General features: G+C 44.2%; 1 protein-coding gene across 2 annotated transcripts in view; it reads left to right on the top strand.

Annotated features, from left to right (window-relative positions):
* The window catches only part of ASB2 (ankyrin repeat and SOCS box containing 2), a 30,651-nt gene that overhangs the window by 9,073 nt on the left and 1,617 nt on the right, over positions 1–19,961 (top strand). The window contains exons 4-9 of one of the 2 annotated variants that reach the window (XM_009332370.1): positions 246–350; positions 5,453–5,619; positions 6,291–6,446; positions 8,436–8,681; positions 10,962–11,133; positions 15,996–16,557. In XM_009332370.1, coding sequence (XP_009330645.1) covers positions 246–350; positions 5,453–5,619; positions 6,291–6,446; positions 8,436–8,681; positions 10,962–11,133; positions 15,996–16,557 — 1,408 coding nt within the window. The remainder of the gene's footprint in view (positions 1–245; positions 351–5,452; positions 5,620–6,290; positions 6,447–8,435; positions 8,682–10,961; positions 11,134–15,995; positions 16,558–19,961) is intronic. The other variant, XM_009332371.1, reaches the window with a different exon arrangement.

Genomic DNA, 19,961 nt, shown 5'->3' with positions numbered 1-19,961 from the left:
TTGTCTTATATGGTCATTTGAATCCCCTGACGCTTCCTCAGAGGGCCAAAAATAATCTTGAGCTGAGCGAGCAGCTGAATCCAGTGCAGAGCAAGCCGTGGCCATCTGCTTTTATTCAAAGCCCTGACCGGCAGGCTTTTTCACTCCGTCTCTGCGGATGTGTGTCTCTGTTTCTGCCTCAACATGACCTGTTTCTCTTATTCGGAGTATTTCTCCTTATTTCATTCATGTCATCGCCACTCCAGATTGGTGGCCCAGCCGAGAGGCCGTGCTCAGCCGTCCAGCTCGGGGGCAGCCTGGGGGGTCAGGCGAAGGTACGACGGCAGCCTGTTCAGCACATCCCAGCCCGTGTAAGTGCCTCCCTCTCCTGCTTTCCCCCGCGGTCAAAACAAGCCTTGCTACCAATGCTCCCCCTGAGTCAGCTCTTCTGGGTGGCAATGGTGTCTGGTGGGGTAAATGGTCGTGTTCATCTGGAGGAGTTAATGAACTGCTTAGAGGGGTCTTGCTGATATCTGCACCGCACCCTCGCTGCCTTCCCACTCTTCCTTCCGACCTCCCAGCTGCCCCAGACCATGCCCAGGCTCTTGCAGGTGACCCACCCCAAACCTCCCTTGTTCTCTTCTCCCCCTTCATCCCTCTCCATCCCTCCAGTGCACGTGTCCTGGGGACTCTGGGTCATTTGGTAGCTCTGAGGTGACAAGGACAGCAGGGGAGGGATGCCTGCGCTGTGGTTTATTTATATAGGCTGGCTCCCACATCAACACGGTAGATGAGGCAGGCAGGTGCTGATAGTAACTGCATTGGTGTTAAGTTCACAGTTCAACAGTAGGGAAGAGTGGGGAAAACAAACATTTTATTGCAGTATATAAACAGGGTGAGAAAGTCCAGTCCTTCAAAGCAAATATTTTATAAATGCTCCCAAGATGTCGTGTCCGTTCCCAGCAATACCTGCACTGTCCTGCTACACTGAGGAGGGCTGCTGGGGAGCTGTACCACATCTTACCTGCCCAAGGAGGAAACCAGCTTGACTGACTTTGATCCTCCTGGCCACCTTTTGCTGTTGGCAGAAACCGTAAATAAGCTTAGGGGAAGACAGTCATGGATGAGGAAAGCAGACAGGCAAGGGGGTGGCCCAAGCTCTGCCCCAGTACCTCTGTGTAGTAGAAGTGTCTGGACTACAATGGGTTTATTACAACTCTCTGCGGGGCAAAGCAAATGCATGAACTTTAGCTGTTAGATGAAGAGAGGCAAGTGTTGTAGGCAGCACTTCTCTGTGTCCTGCAGAAAACTCTCCCCTGCTTTTTTTATCTACCCAGTTCAAATCCACTTTGTTTTATCCATCTTACAAGTCCCTCCCTGGATGCACAGTGGCAGTGACTACCCCTCCACCACTCTTCTTCCTTTCATCCCTCACCCAGCTCTACAATCTCCCCCACCTCACCCTGCACCCTGGCTGATCCAGGCTCTGTCCCTGGCTCTCCACTGACATTGCCCTCCCCGACACATGTGAAACATGAAGCGTCCCTTACCCCCATCATCTGCCAGCTCCCCTTGGCCACACTGAAATCGCATCCTTTCATCAAGAGCTCTGCACACCTTGCATGCCTCTCTCCAGCTCTAGGTGCATGACTGGAGGGCAGGCTTTTCTTCTGCATCATATAGCTCAAGAGAGTTCAGCCCACAACAAAGGCAGGGATAAGGCTGATAAGCTAGCCCTCGTCTACTGCCTGGCGAGAGTAAAAATGTGGCTGGGAAGCCACAGGAGAGTATGATGACATGACTGTTTTATGGCCCTGGTCTCAGAGCCAGGTAGGGATGATAGTTGGCTTCACCTGGGGAGATGTTCCTTCATGCTGCCTGCATCTCACCAGGCTGCCAGGAAAAGAAGGAGCTTCTTGAACATTTCCATGCTCCACTGAACCTCTTCTGCAGCACTCAGAATTGACCCCACCATACATTTCTTCTGCAATGAGTATTTATTATCTTGGCTACTGGCCTTTGAAATGCAGTCATTCTTTTGATTCACCTATATGGTTAAGATTTCACCAGATCTTCAGGCTTCCTCTATAGTTTTAATACTCGTTTTTTCTTTATCTGATGAAATCCAAGCAGCAGAATGTGTTGTTTTTTTACAACAGCCAACTATGAGCCGGGCAGAAAAGGATTTCACATGGAGATTCATTAAACTTTCTGTACTGATCTGGAATTTGCTTGGCTAAAGCATCTACAGCCTGGTCCAGCAAACCCCCTCATCTTACTCAGGAATCAATTAAGGTCAAGGAGCCCAACAGAAGTTTGCTTCATTCAACATCTGAGGGCTCAAGCAGAATAGTAACTGATTCTTCACACATTTTAAACCCTACCACAGATCCGAGGTACCCTCTGCTTTCACTGAGGTCTCGGCTAACATGGTTCACCTTGCATTTGCTGTATGTCAGCCACATGTACAGACTTCTGTCATGGCCCGGCTGGCATGCAGTCACTCATTAAGCGCTGGTAACTCTATGGTGTGCCCAAATCCCGAGGTCGCAGTGAGCAGCCCTGCATGTGTAACATGAACCTTTGCACAGAACAACAGATGGCTTCAGCAGCCTTGTGCCAGAGGCTTTTAAAAAGGAAGATCCCCCACCTCCTCCTCCTCCTCTCCTAGACAAACATGCCAATTCTTGCTGTTAACTGCCTTCAACAAAATGCTCAATTTCAAACACCTATATAAAAATCTATTATCTATACAAAACTAGCAATTTTAGTTTTCGTCCCCAGGGTACTCTAAATAGTATGGAGATAAAGCAGTGTCCCTGGGACCTCGGCCCGGCAGTTAACAGAAGGTCAGTCAATTCCTCCTGGCTGGGCTGTTGCCAGGAAGGCAGCTGCCTGCTCTAGCTGTTATCTCCTCAGGCAAAATGCCTGGCTTTGTGTCCCGTATCTTCCCCCATTCCAGTGTTGCTATTTTTATGACTCCGCTGTCTTGAGATCACTGCTTCCAGCTATAGAGAAGGAGCAAGTGGCACTAAGTACTTTTTCACCTGGGAAATGGTGTGTTATCCCATTCCTTGGCACCCGTGTTGTGTTCACCTGCTTCTGCTCCAGGCCCTGAGTTTATCCTCAGAGAAGCAGCTTGGTGACTTTTCTTTCAGTGCTGTTATCAGTGTTTATGGCACAGACTGGGTACCTCTGGGCAAGCTGACATTAATGACGCCTGTGTGAGTTTCAGGCTGTTGGTCTGTCCAGCCCCTGCAAGGCAATGAAATCCAGTGCTGCTCCTGTAACCTGCACTAAATGCAGAGGTTGTACCAATGATCTGCTTTGTGAGGACTCCTGTGCTAAGCTGCCCATATTTTTCTGGCTCTGATCTCACTCTGTTGTGGCATTTTAGACCTTCTGTCATAACCAGAGTTCCTGGTTGTTCCCATTGTCACTGCCCTGCATGACCTTCATCACATGCTGTATTCCTACCCTGGCAATGCTAATAGTCTCCCTGAGACACACGCCTCCCTCCCTAGTCTCTCCGCCTTCAAGGCTGCAAGATTTCCTCTTTAGAGTTAGTTCAAACCACAAACTCTCCTATGTTTTCAACATCCTCTTGTTCTCTGTCTCTGAAAATATAGCCCACGTTCACTTATTGCAAGTCCCCATTAGAACTGGAAAAACGCTTCTTCCTTTGCGGTGTTTGCTGTCCCGGAGCTTAGCCATTTGGTGGCTACCTTCAGGCAGGTGCTAGCACTGGAAGGCACAGCACATCACCCTGCACAGAGCCACTGCCCGCCACAGACAAGGATCCTGCCCGCAGTGTACCAGCTCCCTGCCTCTGCTGCGCTGTCAGCAGTCTCAGCTGGGGTGGAAGGAGGGAGGCAGGCCCTGCTGCAGGCACTGCTGGTCAGTGGTACGGTGACTGTCAGGCAGCGTTGTGACTCCAGCAGAGCAGGGAGTCCCGCGGCGGCTCTCACTGTTGCTCTGCAGAAGGACTGGTGTGCCCAGGTCAGCCCTGCTCTGCAATTGCTCTTACAGAGCTTGGAGAAATGGGTTGCTGCCCAGACTGTGCAGAATGCATGCTTGGCAAAGTGAAGGCTTGTCAGAGCAAAGCTTGCTTGTAGGCTGCTCATTGTGTCTCACTTCCGAGTGGCATGGAGCATATTTCATGCTTTTTGTACATTTTCACAGTGACCCTCTTCTTGAAAGCTTCAGAATTAGGTAGCATCAAAAAAGATCGCTTTCTCGTTATTTTTCTTTTCGCTGCTAAATACTGAAGTACTACTTTAACACTTTTCAGTGATTCTACACATTTCAATGACTGTCCACTCCAAAGAGGCTTTAAAATATTCCCTCCCTTCCAAATATTTTTTCATCCCTTTTACTCCCTGTGCCTAGAAGTTACTTGGCCCTGTGGAGCCTGACAGTAGTTTGCTGGGTTCAAACGGACCATAACACAAACCACTTCACAGCTTGGCACCAGGTCCCAGTTGGGGTTCCAGAGGCCCCTGACTGTTGCAGTTACTTGGGGAAGTGCTAACTTGGCTAAGAGGTTTGCGTGAGTGGATTTGTCAACAAAGCTAATGGGTCTGCTCCCAAGCAGGATTCTAAAGACCAGATTTTCAGAAGTGTCCAGCACCTAACATGTCTTACTGGGACACCAAAGACACATTTTTGAATGTCTATAATGTCTGAAGTGGTTATCATTTTTGAAAATTTGAGTACTCGATGCTGAAATAACAGCTGGGGATTTCTGGGTCATGGTCATAAAGGGCAGCTCAGAATGTCATTTGGGTGGGTGGATTTTTTTTTTTTTAATCCTCCCTGGCTGAAGAAAGGAGAGCCCAGACCACCACTGTAATGTTCACATGATCTAACCAGAGCTCTTCTTCTTCATAACTGGTCCAGCTAACTTCTGAAAACAGGCTTGCATAGGAGAAATAGGAGGTATCTTTAAAATACAAGAACAAGATTTGTGGAGAATTTCTGCTTTAGGGCTAAGCCATCTGCAAATCAAAGTTAAAAGTTTCCTCAGGGATGAACAGGGGCAATTCTCTTCAAAGCTGATCTTGTTTAAGAGATCTCATATGGAAACACCTTGCCACATAGGAGGGTGATGTAATCATCACAACCATGGACGCTCATGGCAGTGTACAGAGCACGAGTAGAGCTAGTCTCCCCAACTCCAGATATCTAAAATATAAATGTTTTTGTCAGAGATTAGTCACACCTACACTTTCCTTACACTCCAAGGAAAGAGATCAGCACCTCTAGACAGTGATTCTTCTGTTGTGAATGGCCAAATCAGAGCAGATAAATTTTACCTCCACAGGCCCTGTAGCAAGACACCTTAGGGCCACAAATACTTATTACATAGGCTACAGGGGTTCACTATTTTGGCCAAATGATACAGTGATGTTGCTGAAAAAAAGCTTCTCAGTAATGAAGGAAGCAGTAATCAGGTTTTAATCTTGTTTTAAAGAGAACTTGACCCAGTAGTGGAAGCAATCAAGGATGGAGATGAAAAAGCAGTTTGTAACATGATGAAATCAGGAAAAGACCTTTCTGAACCTAATAAGGATGGCTGGATACCCCTCCATGAAGCTGCATATTATGGCCAAGTGGGTTGCCTGAGCCTGTTGCAAAAAGGTCAGTGAAGTTAAAACTAATTCATTACAAAAGGGAGAAGACGAATATGAATAAACTAAAAAGCAGAATTAGCAGCAGCCCAATCCTTGCCTGGGACTGTGTGTGAAGGGTTTTTTCCAACCTCTCTGAGTGTATATTAATTTCACCTTCTCTTTGAGAATAGGTTTCCAGACTGAAGCCTCAAAAAGTTAGGATCTTCAGGAGAAAATGATATCTGGAGAGATCTTGCCAAGCCCTGGATTTCTCACAGTAAAGCCTTGTAGCTGAGCTATCTTGTTGTGAGCTGCTCGGCTGCCGCAGCTAAAAGCAATTACCCCAGGTCCCACTAGCTGGAGATCCAGCCCAGCACCTCGTTGCTGGTGCTTGAAGGTGGTTAACTACTATAGTTTGTTTTCAAACTGCTACTGAAGAACAATTACTCAGCAGCTTTCTGCATCACTAGTGGCGATAGCTGAACATTTTAATCTGAGCCAGTGACTGATTTAGATACTTAATCTGAGTTATAGTAACTTTATAGGATATTCTTAACTTACTTTGCTCATGGAAAAGGAAAAGAAATAAACAACAAAAACTCATCTAAAACTCCAAGGGTTTTGAAAGGTGATGGTGCTGCAGATACTTGTGTACTTACTACATGCCATAATGACTTTGGGCTCCCCTTTTCTTCACAGCATACCCTGGCACAATCGACCAGCGCACACTCAATGAGGAGACGGCTCTTTACCTGGCCACCAGCCGGGGCAACCTGGACTGCCTGCTCACCCTGCTGCAGGCTGGGGCTGAGCCTGACATCTCCAACAAGGCCAGAGAAACACCACTCTACAAAGGTGAGCGGATGTGTTTCCAGGGATGCTGAGCTCTTCTGGCACCAAGGCAGAGCTGCAGATGCTCTTGCCATGTGGGGCTGAAATTCAGCAATTAGCTCCCATTTTGCACCTTCCTCCAGTAGTCCTGTATCTCCTATGTCTGACCTGCCATGCCACGGCCTCTCTTCTCATCCGCATCAGAGACAGGATTAGTGGCTGTGCTGCGGGGTGCAGGCTGCAACGTGGTACTGAGGGTGGGGTGTGTGATGCTTAGTGGGGCCCTAAGCACAGGGTGTCTGCACAATGTCCCAAACTTACGGAAAGCAGAAAGCTGGATAGTACAGGAATACGTATGCTTTTCTAAACAGTAGGACTTAAGTAGCTGTTAGGGGTGGGAGTACAGTCACTGCAGACATGCCAGTGATTCGTATACTGTGTGGGCCAGGCCAGGCTGTGTGCTATGGGAGATGCATAAAGTTATAAAGAATTCAGTGAGGTAGATAAAGTGTTTAACATGGACATATAACTTTGCTGCTGGTCAGAGAGAACACTTTCTTTAGTAGAACAGCATTGCATTCATGACAACACAAAGGTTCAGAGAAGGAGATGATCTCTCATACCTTCGTGTCCCTTTACCTTTTACTCACTGCTCCTGCCATGACTATTTTTAGTGCTCTAAAACACTAAAAAGCACATATTACTGGTTTCAACAGTAATCTTGCCTCCAACTTTGGATGCCTAACATTAGAGCTGCTCAGTTTAAAATGCCTTAGTTTTAAAGTTCTGGCTTATAGTCAGCTAAAGGAAAGCTGTTCAACTGTGCATTAAACACACAATAGTGGTAGTACTAGTACTCGTAGTAATAATAATAACAATAATAATAATATGAAAGCACCTTTTAGTCAGAGAAAACCTGTTATTAAGTATGTGCTAGTGTTGATGCAAAAATCTTCTGGTGTATCCCCAGCAAAAAAAGGAGTGAAAAAATTAACATAACAAATTACCCATCCCTAGTATAGAAGCAAATGAAACTCTGCAGAGCTATGCATAGGTAATTACAGCAGTGCCTAATCAGATAGTTGCTTTCAGTACACGAGTGACACGTATGTATGGGAGAGGAAGCGGTGGCAATGTCCCAAGGGAAGAATCAAAACGAAAAGGCAGGATCTCTGTGGGAAAAAGACACTATTATTTCAAAGAAAAAAACACTTGCTATAGAATGTGCTGGCCTCTCTTTCTGCACATTGTACAACAAATGCTAACTGGGGGTTGTAAAAGTGGCTGCTTAGTCTAGGTACCTTTGGTTTGGGGTCCCACAGTAAAAATGTATAGGAAGCCTCATGGTTTGGGATTCAAAAAGCAATGGCACAAATTGGTAGAATAAGAAACAACAAAATACTATTAATTACCAAGAAAACACCTTTAGCTCAGGATGGTCTTGAACTATACATTGTTGCAGGCCGAGAGAGTGCTACTGACTCACACCATTACTGTTTCTAAGGATCCTTTTCTGGCCACTGTTGGTTTGAGCTTTTTTATTTTCTTGTCTATATAGAGCTTTATCTGCAGTCCAGGGCAGTAAGATACAGAGTCAGTTTGCACAGAAGTTGGAAGGAAAGTGTTCAGGTCATGTGATTTCTGTAACATGTTTGTTCTTCACAAATTGTCTCCTGCACCTTGTCACCTCCCTGTGTCACTGTGGTGTCCAGTTGGTACAAATGTGCTGGGCTGGATCCCCCTCAGCACCAGGCTTGGCACAAGTCCTGCAAAGGACACTTAGCCTCCCCCAGGTCCTGGCTGAAGGTTGGCTTCACTGCCACATCCTTTACAAGCCCCAGACAGCGTCATTTTGCAACAGCCTTGGCCCTCATATTGACCTAGATGGATCTTTGGTCTTACTCACTATGGCCTAGTTGTTTTGTATTGCCTTATGCTACATGAAATGGATACCGCAATACCCAGAATCTTTTCAAAAGCCTGTCCTAATCACTTCCCTTTTTTCCAAACCAGCCTGTGAGCGTAAGAACGCAGAGGCCGCAAGACTCCTGGTACAGTACAATGCTGATACCAACCATCGTTGCAATCGAGGATGGACTGCTCTCCATGAGGCTGTCTCCCGAAATGACCTGGAGATTATTGATATCCTTGTGAAAGGGGGTGCCAAGATTGAGTCTGCAAACGCCTATGGGATCACTTCTTTATTTGTGGCAGCTGAGAGTGGGCAGTTGGAAGCTTTGAGATACCTGGCAAAATGTGGTGAGTACAGTTGTGCCGTTACATGCCTTTACTCATTTCATTCTTAATATTTCAAAGTTCCCATTAATTCTCCCTGGCTCAGTTTTTCTGTCTCTGAAGAGAAGGCCTAGCCTGCAGAGGTGCTGAAACCCTGTTGCTCCAGATGGCTGAATTGTGTAGGGTCTCTCAGAGAGCATGGTCTAGACACATGTGCTCCTTCAGCACTCATTCGTGGTAACCTACTTTGGGAAATAATACGGTGCTCTCTAATTGCATTGCCTGACAGCTTTCAAAACCCGTATTGCTGCACACATGTAGCCTAAATTCCAATCAGTCATAAAAGACAACTGTAGGTGGTAATAGATGGCAGAAGTTGAACATTAGCCAACCCCATCTGCTCATGAACATGTGCAGTGATGGGCAAGGTTAGCTCTCCTCCACTAATGAATTCTGCTGAAAATAGATAAAGTACTATTGTATAGTTAACAGATTTATACCGAGGAGAAGCAGACTCGCTCTCCCCCATGTGTATGTGTTCAAACATATAAACAGAGTGAATTTGATTCTAGTTTACACTAAACTTACCTTTTACTGCTCCACTCGTGTAAAACAGCTTTACAATAAGCACAACATATTTTACTGCTATTCAGAGCCATATTTTATTTTCACTGTGGGATAATATCTTCAATGTAAATAAGAACTGGGTCCTGCACTTGTGAAACAAGAGCTAAAGAGCAATGAAGATAAGAAAAACTTCTGAAGCCCATAGTATGGCTAAGAAAGATATGAGAGTTGGGGAACACAAAAAATGTGTTCTGCTGTCCAGCTAGCATTGACAAGTCAGTTTTATATGACCAGTTAGTCCATCACACTACCTGTAATTTTAGAAACTAAGCCAGAATGTGATTTGTGTTTCAACTTTGATAGATATTAGGATTTCCTTAAAGTTCAATTTTGAGAAAAATACACAGGAGAAAATCCAATAAAACTGTTCAATTGTTTCAAGTCCTGAAAAGCTCCTCTGAGAATCCCAGGAATCATACCACTGCATTGTTTATGATGGGCAATTTTCATCATAAAAGGGTTTCTTTTTCATTTCTTTTTCATTAGGAACGTAGTCCTGTGTTATGTTTTGTCACTGCTATTCTCCTGATGTTTCCAGCTACAACATCTTCAAAGGGCCAAACACAACACAGATGTTGCAGTTTGGGGTGAAAGCACAGGGAAATGTTCTCTTTGGCAGGGAGTTTTCACGATCAAATGGGAGACCGATTGGCTTCTTTATTGGAGTTCACAAGCAGAACTCCAGTGAACTGTCATTCCCATTTAGGATATACATAGAGCAGCCTTCCTGAGGACACCATGGTACAGTATATTACAGTTGAAACCCAGGCTTTCAGGCCTTAAATATCTAGCAAAGAAAAAGCTAGATTCCAAACTGTTTGTGGCCAAAAAGTATTAGGTCTTGGTTTATTCTTGCATGTTGTTTATTAAGCCAAGCACACACTAGAGCTCAAGAAAAAAACGCCCCAAATAATCTAGTAGCTCATTAATAATATTTATCTTTTTTTTGGTAAAACTTACCATTTGGGTCCTAACTTGAACCCTCGTGAAATGAAGAGATATGGCCTCAGGTGCTGAGTTTTGAAATGAAATGTTCATTGACTAAGGCATGCCCAAATAAAAGCCGATTAGAATTGTTGCTTGGTACTATGCAGATGTCATGTTATAGGGTCCTATTTTAGCCTGGATATGTACTAAAATTAAAACATAGTATAAGTTTTAAAGTATGAATATATAGCATATAAATAATATGTATAAGTATAAATAAATATGTATCATAAATACATAATCATAGAAATCTGGAGAGCACCTGGTCCAAACTCCTCCTCAAGAATAGTGTATATACATAATGTAAACACATACATACTAACGGAACTATTGTGTCCAAAGAAAAGGCCATGCTATATAAAGAACAGCACATTTTAAAGTTTTTGCCTTTGAGATACAGCTGAATGGAGCCTGGATTCAGGACTGGCAGCTAATGGTTGCCACCCATGTTAAACTCTCCTTCATAGTTTAGGAGATCATAGTAAAAAACAGTGGAGATCTATGATATAACTGTATATAACTGACATGACTGTATCACCTTTTCATTTTGCTCTGATAGGAGCTCATTCACATCCCCTTCCAGCACATTTTGTAGCTCCAGTGTCATGGAGACGTATGTGTTCATTCAAAGTATGCTGCTTCCATCTGATTTTAACCTTTTGGTGCTACAAAGATTTTTTCCCTTCCTAGGTGCTGATATAAATACTCAAGCCAGTGATAACGCCTCTGCTCTTTATGAAGCCTGTAAAAATGGACACATACCTATTGTGGAGTTTCTTTTATCCCAAGGTGCAGATGCTAACAAAGCCAATAAGGATGGCCTGTTACCTCTTCATATAGCAGCCAAAAAAGGGATTTGCGAGTAAGTTTTAGTTCATTTCATAGTTTCATCTTCTGGACAAGACTCCAAAGTCCTTATGAAACAGAAAATGTAATGTCCCAGATCTAATTCTGAACATTGCGAGCAACGGAGCTGCCAGTTGATAAATGGGCTTTCTGCTTGCGGAGCTCAGGTTGGAAATTATAAACTGAAGAGTGTGTTTGCGGGTTGGGATGGGATGGGTTGGGACGGGATGGGTTGGGACAGAGAAGGAATGTGGGGGTGCAAGATCCCTTTAGCTTTGCCAAGATATCACCTATTACAGCTAATTAACCTCGTATCTTGGAAGTGGATTAAACTGAGCTCCACAAAATCTGCTTGAGATGGAATAAAAAAGCATCTGGGGGGAGGGGGGGGTGTTAGTCCTCAATAGCTATTGCAGCATATTTTGCAATCATTTTCCTACGTGAGCCCATTGTGATGCTTCTGCAAAAGCAGAACATGCTGCATTCATCTCTGGTGTGTTCACGTTTTATTAACAATAATTCAGATGCTGACAGCAGGAAGTGGTTAAATGAATCTCTAGGACATTAGTGAGATTGCTGCTAGAATATGGTGTCCAGTTCCGGTATCCTCCCTTTCGGAAACCTTTCAGGAAATTGGAAAAGCTTCAGAAAAGAAGTACAAGAATTACTCATGGTCTGGAAAATATACTTTATTAGTGAGTGATTAAATGACTCTTAAATGTAACAGATAAATGCATAAAATGATCCAGTGGTTTGTTTCTGAAATGAAATGTGTTCGGGATAGAGCTGAGCACATTCTTTAAAGAGTGAGAAAAGTAACTAATGGAAAAAATAACCAGGAATTGGGTAGATTTACCAGTCCTCGGAAGTAGAGGTGTTTATAGGAGGAAGAGAAATTCTACAGCCTATGATAAAGAATATCAGTTTAGAAGATGCTGTCTAGGGATGCGATTGTTGCACTGTCATATAAATAGTGTTTACCTAGCTCTTTCAAGATCTGGAACATTGCAGCATCCTTCTGAGCCTGAACTCCTTAGCATTTACTTCTAACCCTAGAGCAAGTTTTAGCTCCTGCCTTTAACCCCCTGCTGCTGGAAGGGTGAGTGTCCCACAGCTATTTCTGCAAAACAGTCACATCTTGCAGTGACAGACCCTTTTGGTGACTGTAGCGGACCCTTCTGACTGTCACAGTTTCTATCAAAATCCTTTCAGCAATAGTCAAAGGATAGAGTATGACCAACTGCAAAGACTGTTTCTGGATAGTAAAGCTATCTTTGCAAACAACTGCTAGAGCGGTTTCTTATATATTTCACAATGTCTGAGGAATGAAAAATTTTGACAGCACTACACCTTCCCATAGCATCTTTTATCCTAGCATTTAGGTCTGCTTGGGAATCCCAATTAAGCCTCTCAAATCACTTTGATAGACCTGAGGATATTCATTTTCTGTAGTTGGAGTAGGCCTGCTTCTTTGTGCAAGCTGTGTATTCTAGAGGGCAGCCCAGTGTTAATTTATGTAATGGGTTTATACGCTTACAGCGTGTACACGAATACCCTGCATAGACTAATGCAGGCATGATTCAAAATTTTCTCTGGGGTTTGAGTTACAAAGACATTTTCTTGAAAACAAACACATTTTCGATGAGAAATGTGCCAGAGACAGAACCCAGCTCCAGTTGCTCACTTTCAAAAAAGTTAGTCTGAAAGTACAGTAAGTTGGTCTGAATCCAATTTGTATATAGAGTCTGGACCAGCTCTCTGAATCTTTTCCTGCCCTCTATAGTTCCACAACCCGATCTGAAAAGAAATTTACATGGAAACTCTGCAACCTGAGTCCATCCCAATGTTATGGAAGAAAAGGCCTGATTCAGATCTCACATCTATTATTCCCAACAACCAGCAGCATAAATGAGACCAGAATTCAGCCCCAACTCTGAGTTCCTTCACTTGTAAAAGACTGAGCACAAATTTTTGTGCACAACTGCTTCAAACTAAGTGCAAAAGAAAGAAAAAGATCTTTTCTTATAAATATTTATCTAAATGGCAAAGCTTTAGCCCAATTGGCTGATCATTCTTAATTCCTTTGGTATTCAGTAAAATAACACCCTTCACGGTGACCTCTCTTTGTATTCCTGTAGATTTAATACGTAATTCTGCAGGAATTCCACACTTCAACTTTTTGCCAGAGCACGAAGGCTCCCTACCATCAAAAAGCCAAGAATGTGGTCCCAAGGCTCAACTGTCAACTCTTATTGCTTGGTGTTTGTTTATTTTAAATGACACCTTGTCAATACTGACCTGAAATTCATAAGGGTCATCTCATCAGCTGTAGGACAATCGCAAGCAGTCATTTAACTCCTTCCCCCTCGGAACTGAGATGCTGAGAAGGGAAGACTTTGTGAAGTGTGGGCAGATTTATTAAGTAAATGCAAGTCAATAAACTCTTGGCACACTCATACTAAGGATGCTTTGCCTCCTCCTCCATGTAATTTCTAACAAATAGAAATCACAGAAACAGGTGTCAGGGATGAGGGGAAACTTAGCACTCTTTCGAAACTGTACATGAAGCTCAGCCCTGTGATAGACGTGGGATGTGGTCTGGTTTGTCTGGCCTTGGCTGCCTTCACTTGAGCTGCCTTCTCCCTCTAGACAGACAGGAAAGACTGCAGAGGTGGAGGCACCATATTACTGAACCAACCCACTTCGGAGGATGAGGAAGAGAGACCGGTTCAAGCTACAAAATTAAACTCTGATACAAATGTGATCCTTCCTGCTTTTCCTCCCAAAATAAATCTGGGGTACAGGGAATGTACTGAGGTCTGCGACATTGCAGCATTTGGATGCAGAGCCTCAGTGTGGCACCCCTGCGGCAAAGTTCAGGTCCCCCTTGCAGACAGAAATGACGCAGTGCCTCTTTAACTCAGATGTGAAGAGCTGGCTGAAGCGCATACGCTGGAGGGAAAGAACAAAACAGACCCTTAAATCTTCAAAACAGTTGATCATGGGATGACTAATACTGGTACTTGGCATGGTGTCCTCACAGTGCTCTGTGCCCTTTTTGTTATTATGGCTCTTACAGAACATTTGCTAATAGTGGGAAGTTGCCAGCTCACCAGCACCCAAACCTCCGCTCCCTGGTGAGCATCACAGCACTGGAAGATTAGTGAGGCTGCTTGGAGAACCTCCCCCCCGTGCTTAATTTCCAAATATATTTACATACTTTAAAAAGCCTTTTTGTTTAAAAATGAGATGCAGAAGTAACTTGGAGACATCAACAGCCCATCATGTAAATAGGAACATAATCCTGTAAAGTGTTATGCATCTTCAACTCTTATTTCAGCTCCTGGGAGCGTTGGAGGCTCAGTCTTTCACAGGATCATTCAGTGCATCACGGACAAAGGTTTTCCTGAGACTAGCGCTTATATTTGGCTTAGTTCATTATGTAAATGTATGTTTGAGGGCCCAGTGTTGGGACCAGCCATTGCAGTCAAGCTGAAGATACGCAGCATTTTAAAGGCGGCACACTACGTGGTAGGAAACTGAGCATGTTTGTGTGTTAGAAGAGCTGTTGACTGCTAGATAGAGGAGTCTGCATGGGAGGAAGAAGAGGAAGAGAAGGTGTGCTTAGCTTACTGGCTCCCACAGATTCCTTTTTAGATATCCCTCTCTCCACAGGCATTATATGGGGAGCATCTCCTGAGACAGTAGGCAGGCTCAGCTTGGATGGTCCCTAGTCTCTTTCTGGAAGTAGCTTAAGGTGATTTGGCTCTATTTACAGAATCAACCTAATGCCTTGGCCAAACCACCCAACTTTATGAGCAGGAAATGAGGGTTTAACCCATGGAGCTAGTCATGCAGCTCCAATGACACCTACAGAGACAAAAAAATGATCACGGACTGCGGGGCTCCTGTACATCATATATTTGAACTTCACATTACATAACGAGAGCAGCTTGATTTATGTTGCTGTGTTTAAGGCCACATCACACTTTCCAATAGCAATCCCTGATTACTGGGGCTTAGGACTTGGCTGTACATTTTTTCTCCCTGGGCTAAAGCATGGAAACCAGCCTGGAAAGTATTTTTATTTCTTTTTCTCCCCTTTCCTAATTGTCTTTTTGGCTCCCCATGATCTGGAATGGACATTGATAGCCCCATGGATTTGCCACAGCCAAAAGCCACACAGTGTGGGCCTCCAGGATGGGGATAAATCCAGGGTAATAATTGGAAACCAAATATGTAGTTTATCCTAGCTCAGTCCTGCAGAGGAAGGTTTGGTTTCACCTTCTTTCTGGTCTTAAGCCTCTTGCTGTGGCTGTGACTCAGGAGGCCTTGTGTTGGTGCCCTTCTCTGCTGAGCAATAAAGCAATCCCGATGGAGGTGGGGAGATACAGCATCTCTGCTGGCACCTCAGGCTGGAGGCCGTGTGCCTGTTCCTATAGTCCTGATGAAGTTCCTACAGCAATGATGAAGGTGCAGAATGTCTGGGAGATCCTGGCTGGGTGTCTGCCATTTGGGCTGTGGCACCTAAGAGAGTTACAACAGGGTAGGTGAGGTGCCAGTATGTCGCCTCTTCCATCGTAACTGCCCCTGTAGCTGCCATTACCTCATAGAAACTTGGTGATAATTTCAAAAAAACTTGTTCCTCCATGAAAGAGGGGGTCACTCAACTCACATTTTTTGCAAGGTAGGAGCACAGGGAGTTGTTGACAGATTTCAAGTTCACACCCTGGTTTCTCTCAAAGAGAGTTGTTCCTGTGCCCAAGTTAGCAGACTCTCTCTTATGGTTGCAACCATACAGCTACAATTTGCTGTAGGGCTGTAGATCCCCTAGATCCCCTAGAGCTCACTGCCGTTCACTGACTCTCCACCTGGCAGGATTGTCTCCATGCTGATCCCTGTGACCAGCCGCACCCGCGTCAAGCGCAGCGGCATCAGCCCCCTGCACTTAGCGGCCGAACGCAACAATGATGACATCTTGGAAGAGCTGATCGATGCTGGCTACAATGTCAACACCGCCCTCTCCACTGAACGGTCCTGCCTTTATGAGGACAGACGCACCACCCCCCTCTATTTTGCTGTTTTTAACAACAACATCTATGCCACGGAACTCCTGCTGCAAGCGGGAGCCAACCCCAATGTTGACCTCATCAACCCATTACTCATCTCCATCCGCCACGGCTGCCTGAAGACCATGAAACTGCTCCTTGACCATGGAGCAAACATTGATGCCTATATATCAAGCCATCCCACTGCATTTCCGGCTACCATCATGTTTTCGATGAAGTACCTTTCCGTGCTGAAGTACCTCCTCGATCTGGGCTGTGATGCAGGTTCCTGTTTTGAGTGTCAGTATGGAAACGGCCCACACCCTGCATTGAATTACAGACAGGACAGACTTAATGATCCTCAGCTGTCCAAGGAGCCAACTGTAGTACAGGTAAGCACTGCCTAGTCTACCTACAGTACTTCTGAGGACGTCTCCTACCCACGTATTTTGACAACTTTAATGTATTTTTCTCCCACCTTTCCTGTGAGAGAAGATGCCTTTGTTCCTACTTTATTTACAGGAAAAAAGTCTCAATAAGAGTCTGTGAATGTTCCAAGTCCATGTTCAATGACAGCAGGAGGGTAGGCAACAGCCGCTGTGGCTCTAGCTTGAATTTACAGTGAATTATAGCCATCTTGACAGCCTTGCTGTCAGATCTACAATATTCTTTTCCTCTGGACCTGAGGTGCCAGGAGTGAAGCATGTTTTCTTGACAGGCAGTGTCATATGGGCGGCAGCATATGGGTGGTAGCATATGGGCAGTAGAAACCTGCTTGTTTTATTTGCCCTGTAAGATTTGTTTTGTCTGATAGGGAATTTAAGCTCCCAGTTAAATTAAAATTGTCTAGAGCTTCACTTTATGAGGGTAAACTAATGAATGTAAACAGTTGCAATTTGCGAGTCTACTGGATAAGCAGCCCTGGAGAGGGGCTTCAACATGCAAGACGACAAAGAAATCTCAGCACAGCAGTCTTTCTGTTTTGCAAAGAATCAGGGAAGAAATAAATCAGCTTCTATCCAGTTTAAGTGTAGCTTTGAGGGATTCAGAAGAAAGTGTCATTTAGCCCAAAGAGATGGTCACCAATAAATGCTCCTTGGTGGTGGAAAGAATAAAGGAAAACATTAAAAGATCCTAGGAAATCTTGACCTTTTTATCAGTCCTGTCTTCCAAAAGACTTTACTCTCCAGTAACGTCTGGAAAACAAACAAACAAAAAGAAATCTTAGAAAGAGGATTGTAAGAGTCCATCAAAATAATCTCTTATCCCAAACAGAGCTGTCTTCTTCTTGAAAATGTTTGTCACAGCAAAATTTCTCCAAGACATCACATTTTTGTCAAAGAAAAATTAATAAAATATATCATCTCTAGTTCTTGAACCATGATATGGTAGCATGTAGAGTGAACAGAGGGCTGCAATTCCAAGGCAAGGAGAGAGGGTTTGTCTGTAGCCCTCTGATATTCTAGCCGCTCAAAAGCAGTTCTGTTTTTACCTATTTAAGCACATTATTTCCCTCTGGATCTCACCTAGAACTACTTTTAGTGCCTAACAAAATATTAGGTCACTCACAGAGTCATCACCTCAAAGGTCAGACCACATGAGGCAGAGGTAGCAAAAGCTGTGTAAAATTATATCTCTGCCTAGAGAGAGATCGGTGAGGGACAAATGCATACAGAGAAAAAGCAATCTCTTCCCTCCGATATTATTTTAAATTTGCTTCTTACTGCTGGGAATTTGGCTAATAAAAGTAAGGCTTGTATGGTGCAGCTTCATGATATAGTTGTGATATGGTTTGTATTCTGAAATATAGAGGATCTTATGAAACTATAGCCTTCTCCATACAAAAGATGTGCATTTTTTATTTTCTTGTGTAAGATTACATAAGGATAATAAATCTGAATGATTAGTCTTTATACAGTAAAGACTATGAGCTATTGGAAGTGGATTTGAAAAATGCATGACTATAAATTATTACTGTTGCTACTAAATTAATGTGTCCTGGAGAAAGTGAATGCAGAAAAATGGTTGCTGTCTCACTCCACATTTCCAGAATTGCAGTGTCAAAACCGTGAACATGGGGAGTGAAGTATCCTACTGCCGCGAGAGGGCATTCAGGGCCCTACCGAGACTGCAGGCAAAGTATGTCCCAGGCCCAGAGCCACTTTGTCCCTGAGTCAATACCATTGCCTGTAGTTGCAGGTTTGCATTATTTTGCTTCGTTTTGCTGTGCTTCTTTTCCTGCAACATGCTTTGGAACATTTTTATTCCAGAAAACGTTTTTGTAGGCTGAGCTTGTGAATAGCAAAGAGAGAAAAATGCAGGCAAGGTCTCTGGCGGAGACAAGAAAAGGAGAGCAGCAAGATCCAGTGTTTTATTGCCCTACACATGTGTCCTCATTTAAACTCTGACAAAGTGGCACTACTGCTTGGAGGTGGTAGCGCAGATCCCTGGTTTGCATGTCCTATGGGTAACTGCATGGCAATTGCATATGCACTGGAGAATGACAGCCAGACATACTAAACTGAACTTCCTATAAGCTGTCCAGGTAGGAAACTGTGGGTTGTCTCCTGGGAACCTCCCAACGTTACTGTATCTAATTTTCCTGGGAAATATTACATGGTCATGCTCAGTGAAAAAAGAAGTCAGAAGAGTAGTAAACACCTCTGTGAATGCTCTCACCTTGAATAAAATGGCCTTACAATTTTCTGCAGCCTTGTTCTTTCCTAGGTGAGCTAATATAATTTTATTTCTGAATAAGAGTATCCACACAAGGGTTTAATGCATTTTGAGTTAGGCCTCATGCATGTATAATCATATGTGATCTAGTTACAGGAGCTTCAGCTGAAAGAGGTTTAAGCTGGTGCGTTTTCTTTCCTGTTTGGGGTGGGCTTGGAGGATGCCTGCAGACAGTCTCAGTGACTAAGCTGATGGATGGTGCTTAAGCCACCATCATTCAATTGGGTTTGGCCATGTGCCTGAGTTCTTATCCACACAGCATCATTTAATTCATCTTAAATTTTCTGACTGTGCACATGCAGATAAGTCCACAGATATCTTCATCATATGCAGCACCCTAACAGAGACAGATGAAGCTGCCTGGCATAATATACATATTTAGATTAAAGTGGGAAGAGAAGTCACTACTTTTTTGAAATGAGACTGCTTGAAGTTGGGTCCTTAAGTCTGTTCTTCAGTATCTCCATAAGCAGCCCTCCACGTAACAGCTCTGAGTACTCTGCAGCTTGCACTGAGGGCAACAGAAGATATGCCTGATCCAGGACTGAGTAGGAAGATGCTTCTGCTCTGTATTAGGCCCAGGATAGTTCTCCCATGGGCGAGTAAAACTGTCTGGGATTCATCTCTGCAGAGATTTCCCCAGACTTATTTCTAGTGAGGTGTTTGTTCCCCAAAAGCTGCAGATACCAGTGGGTTCACCAGAAGTAGAAGGTGCTGTGCTCTGCTGAATCTCACACTTTCCCTAAGTCTCCTCTGTACACAGTTGCTCCACAGAGCCCCTCCCAAGAAGGGAAAGGGACCCAGCACACTGGGTCACAGCGCCCTGGGCTGCATGGATCTTTCAACAGCTCCCTTACTGTCTTGGGGCAAAGCTGTGAGCGCTCTTCTGCCCTCCCATTCCTGTGGAAGTAGGACCTTTGGACCCTCTAAACAACGCAGCATCTTTTCCATGCTCCAGAGCTAGGACTCATAGAATCATAGAATCATAGAATCATTAAGGTTGGAAAAGACCTCTAAGATCATCGAGTCCAACCGTCAACCCAACACCACCACATCCACT

Source organism: Pygoscelis adeliae, unplaced genomic scaffold (genome assembly GCF_000699105.1).
Source record: "Pygoscelis adeliae isolate BGI_AS28 unplaced genomic scaffold, ASM69910v1 Scaffold429, whole genome shotgun sequence".
NCBI lineage: Eukaryota > Metazoa > Chordata > Aves > Sphenisciformes > Spheniscidae > Pygoscelis > Pygoscelis adeliae.
Note: the sequence above shows the minus strand (reverse complement) of the source record. Positions and strands in the feature narration are given on the sequence as shown.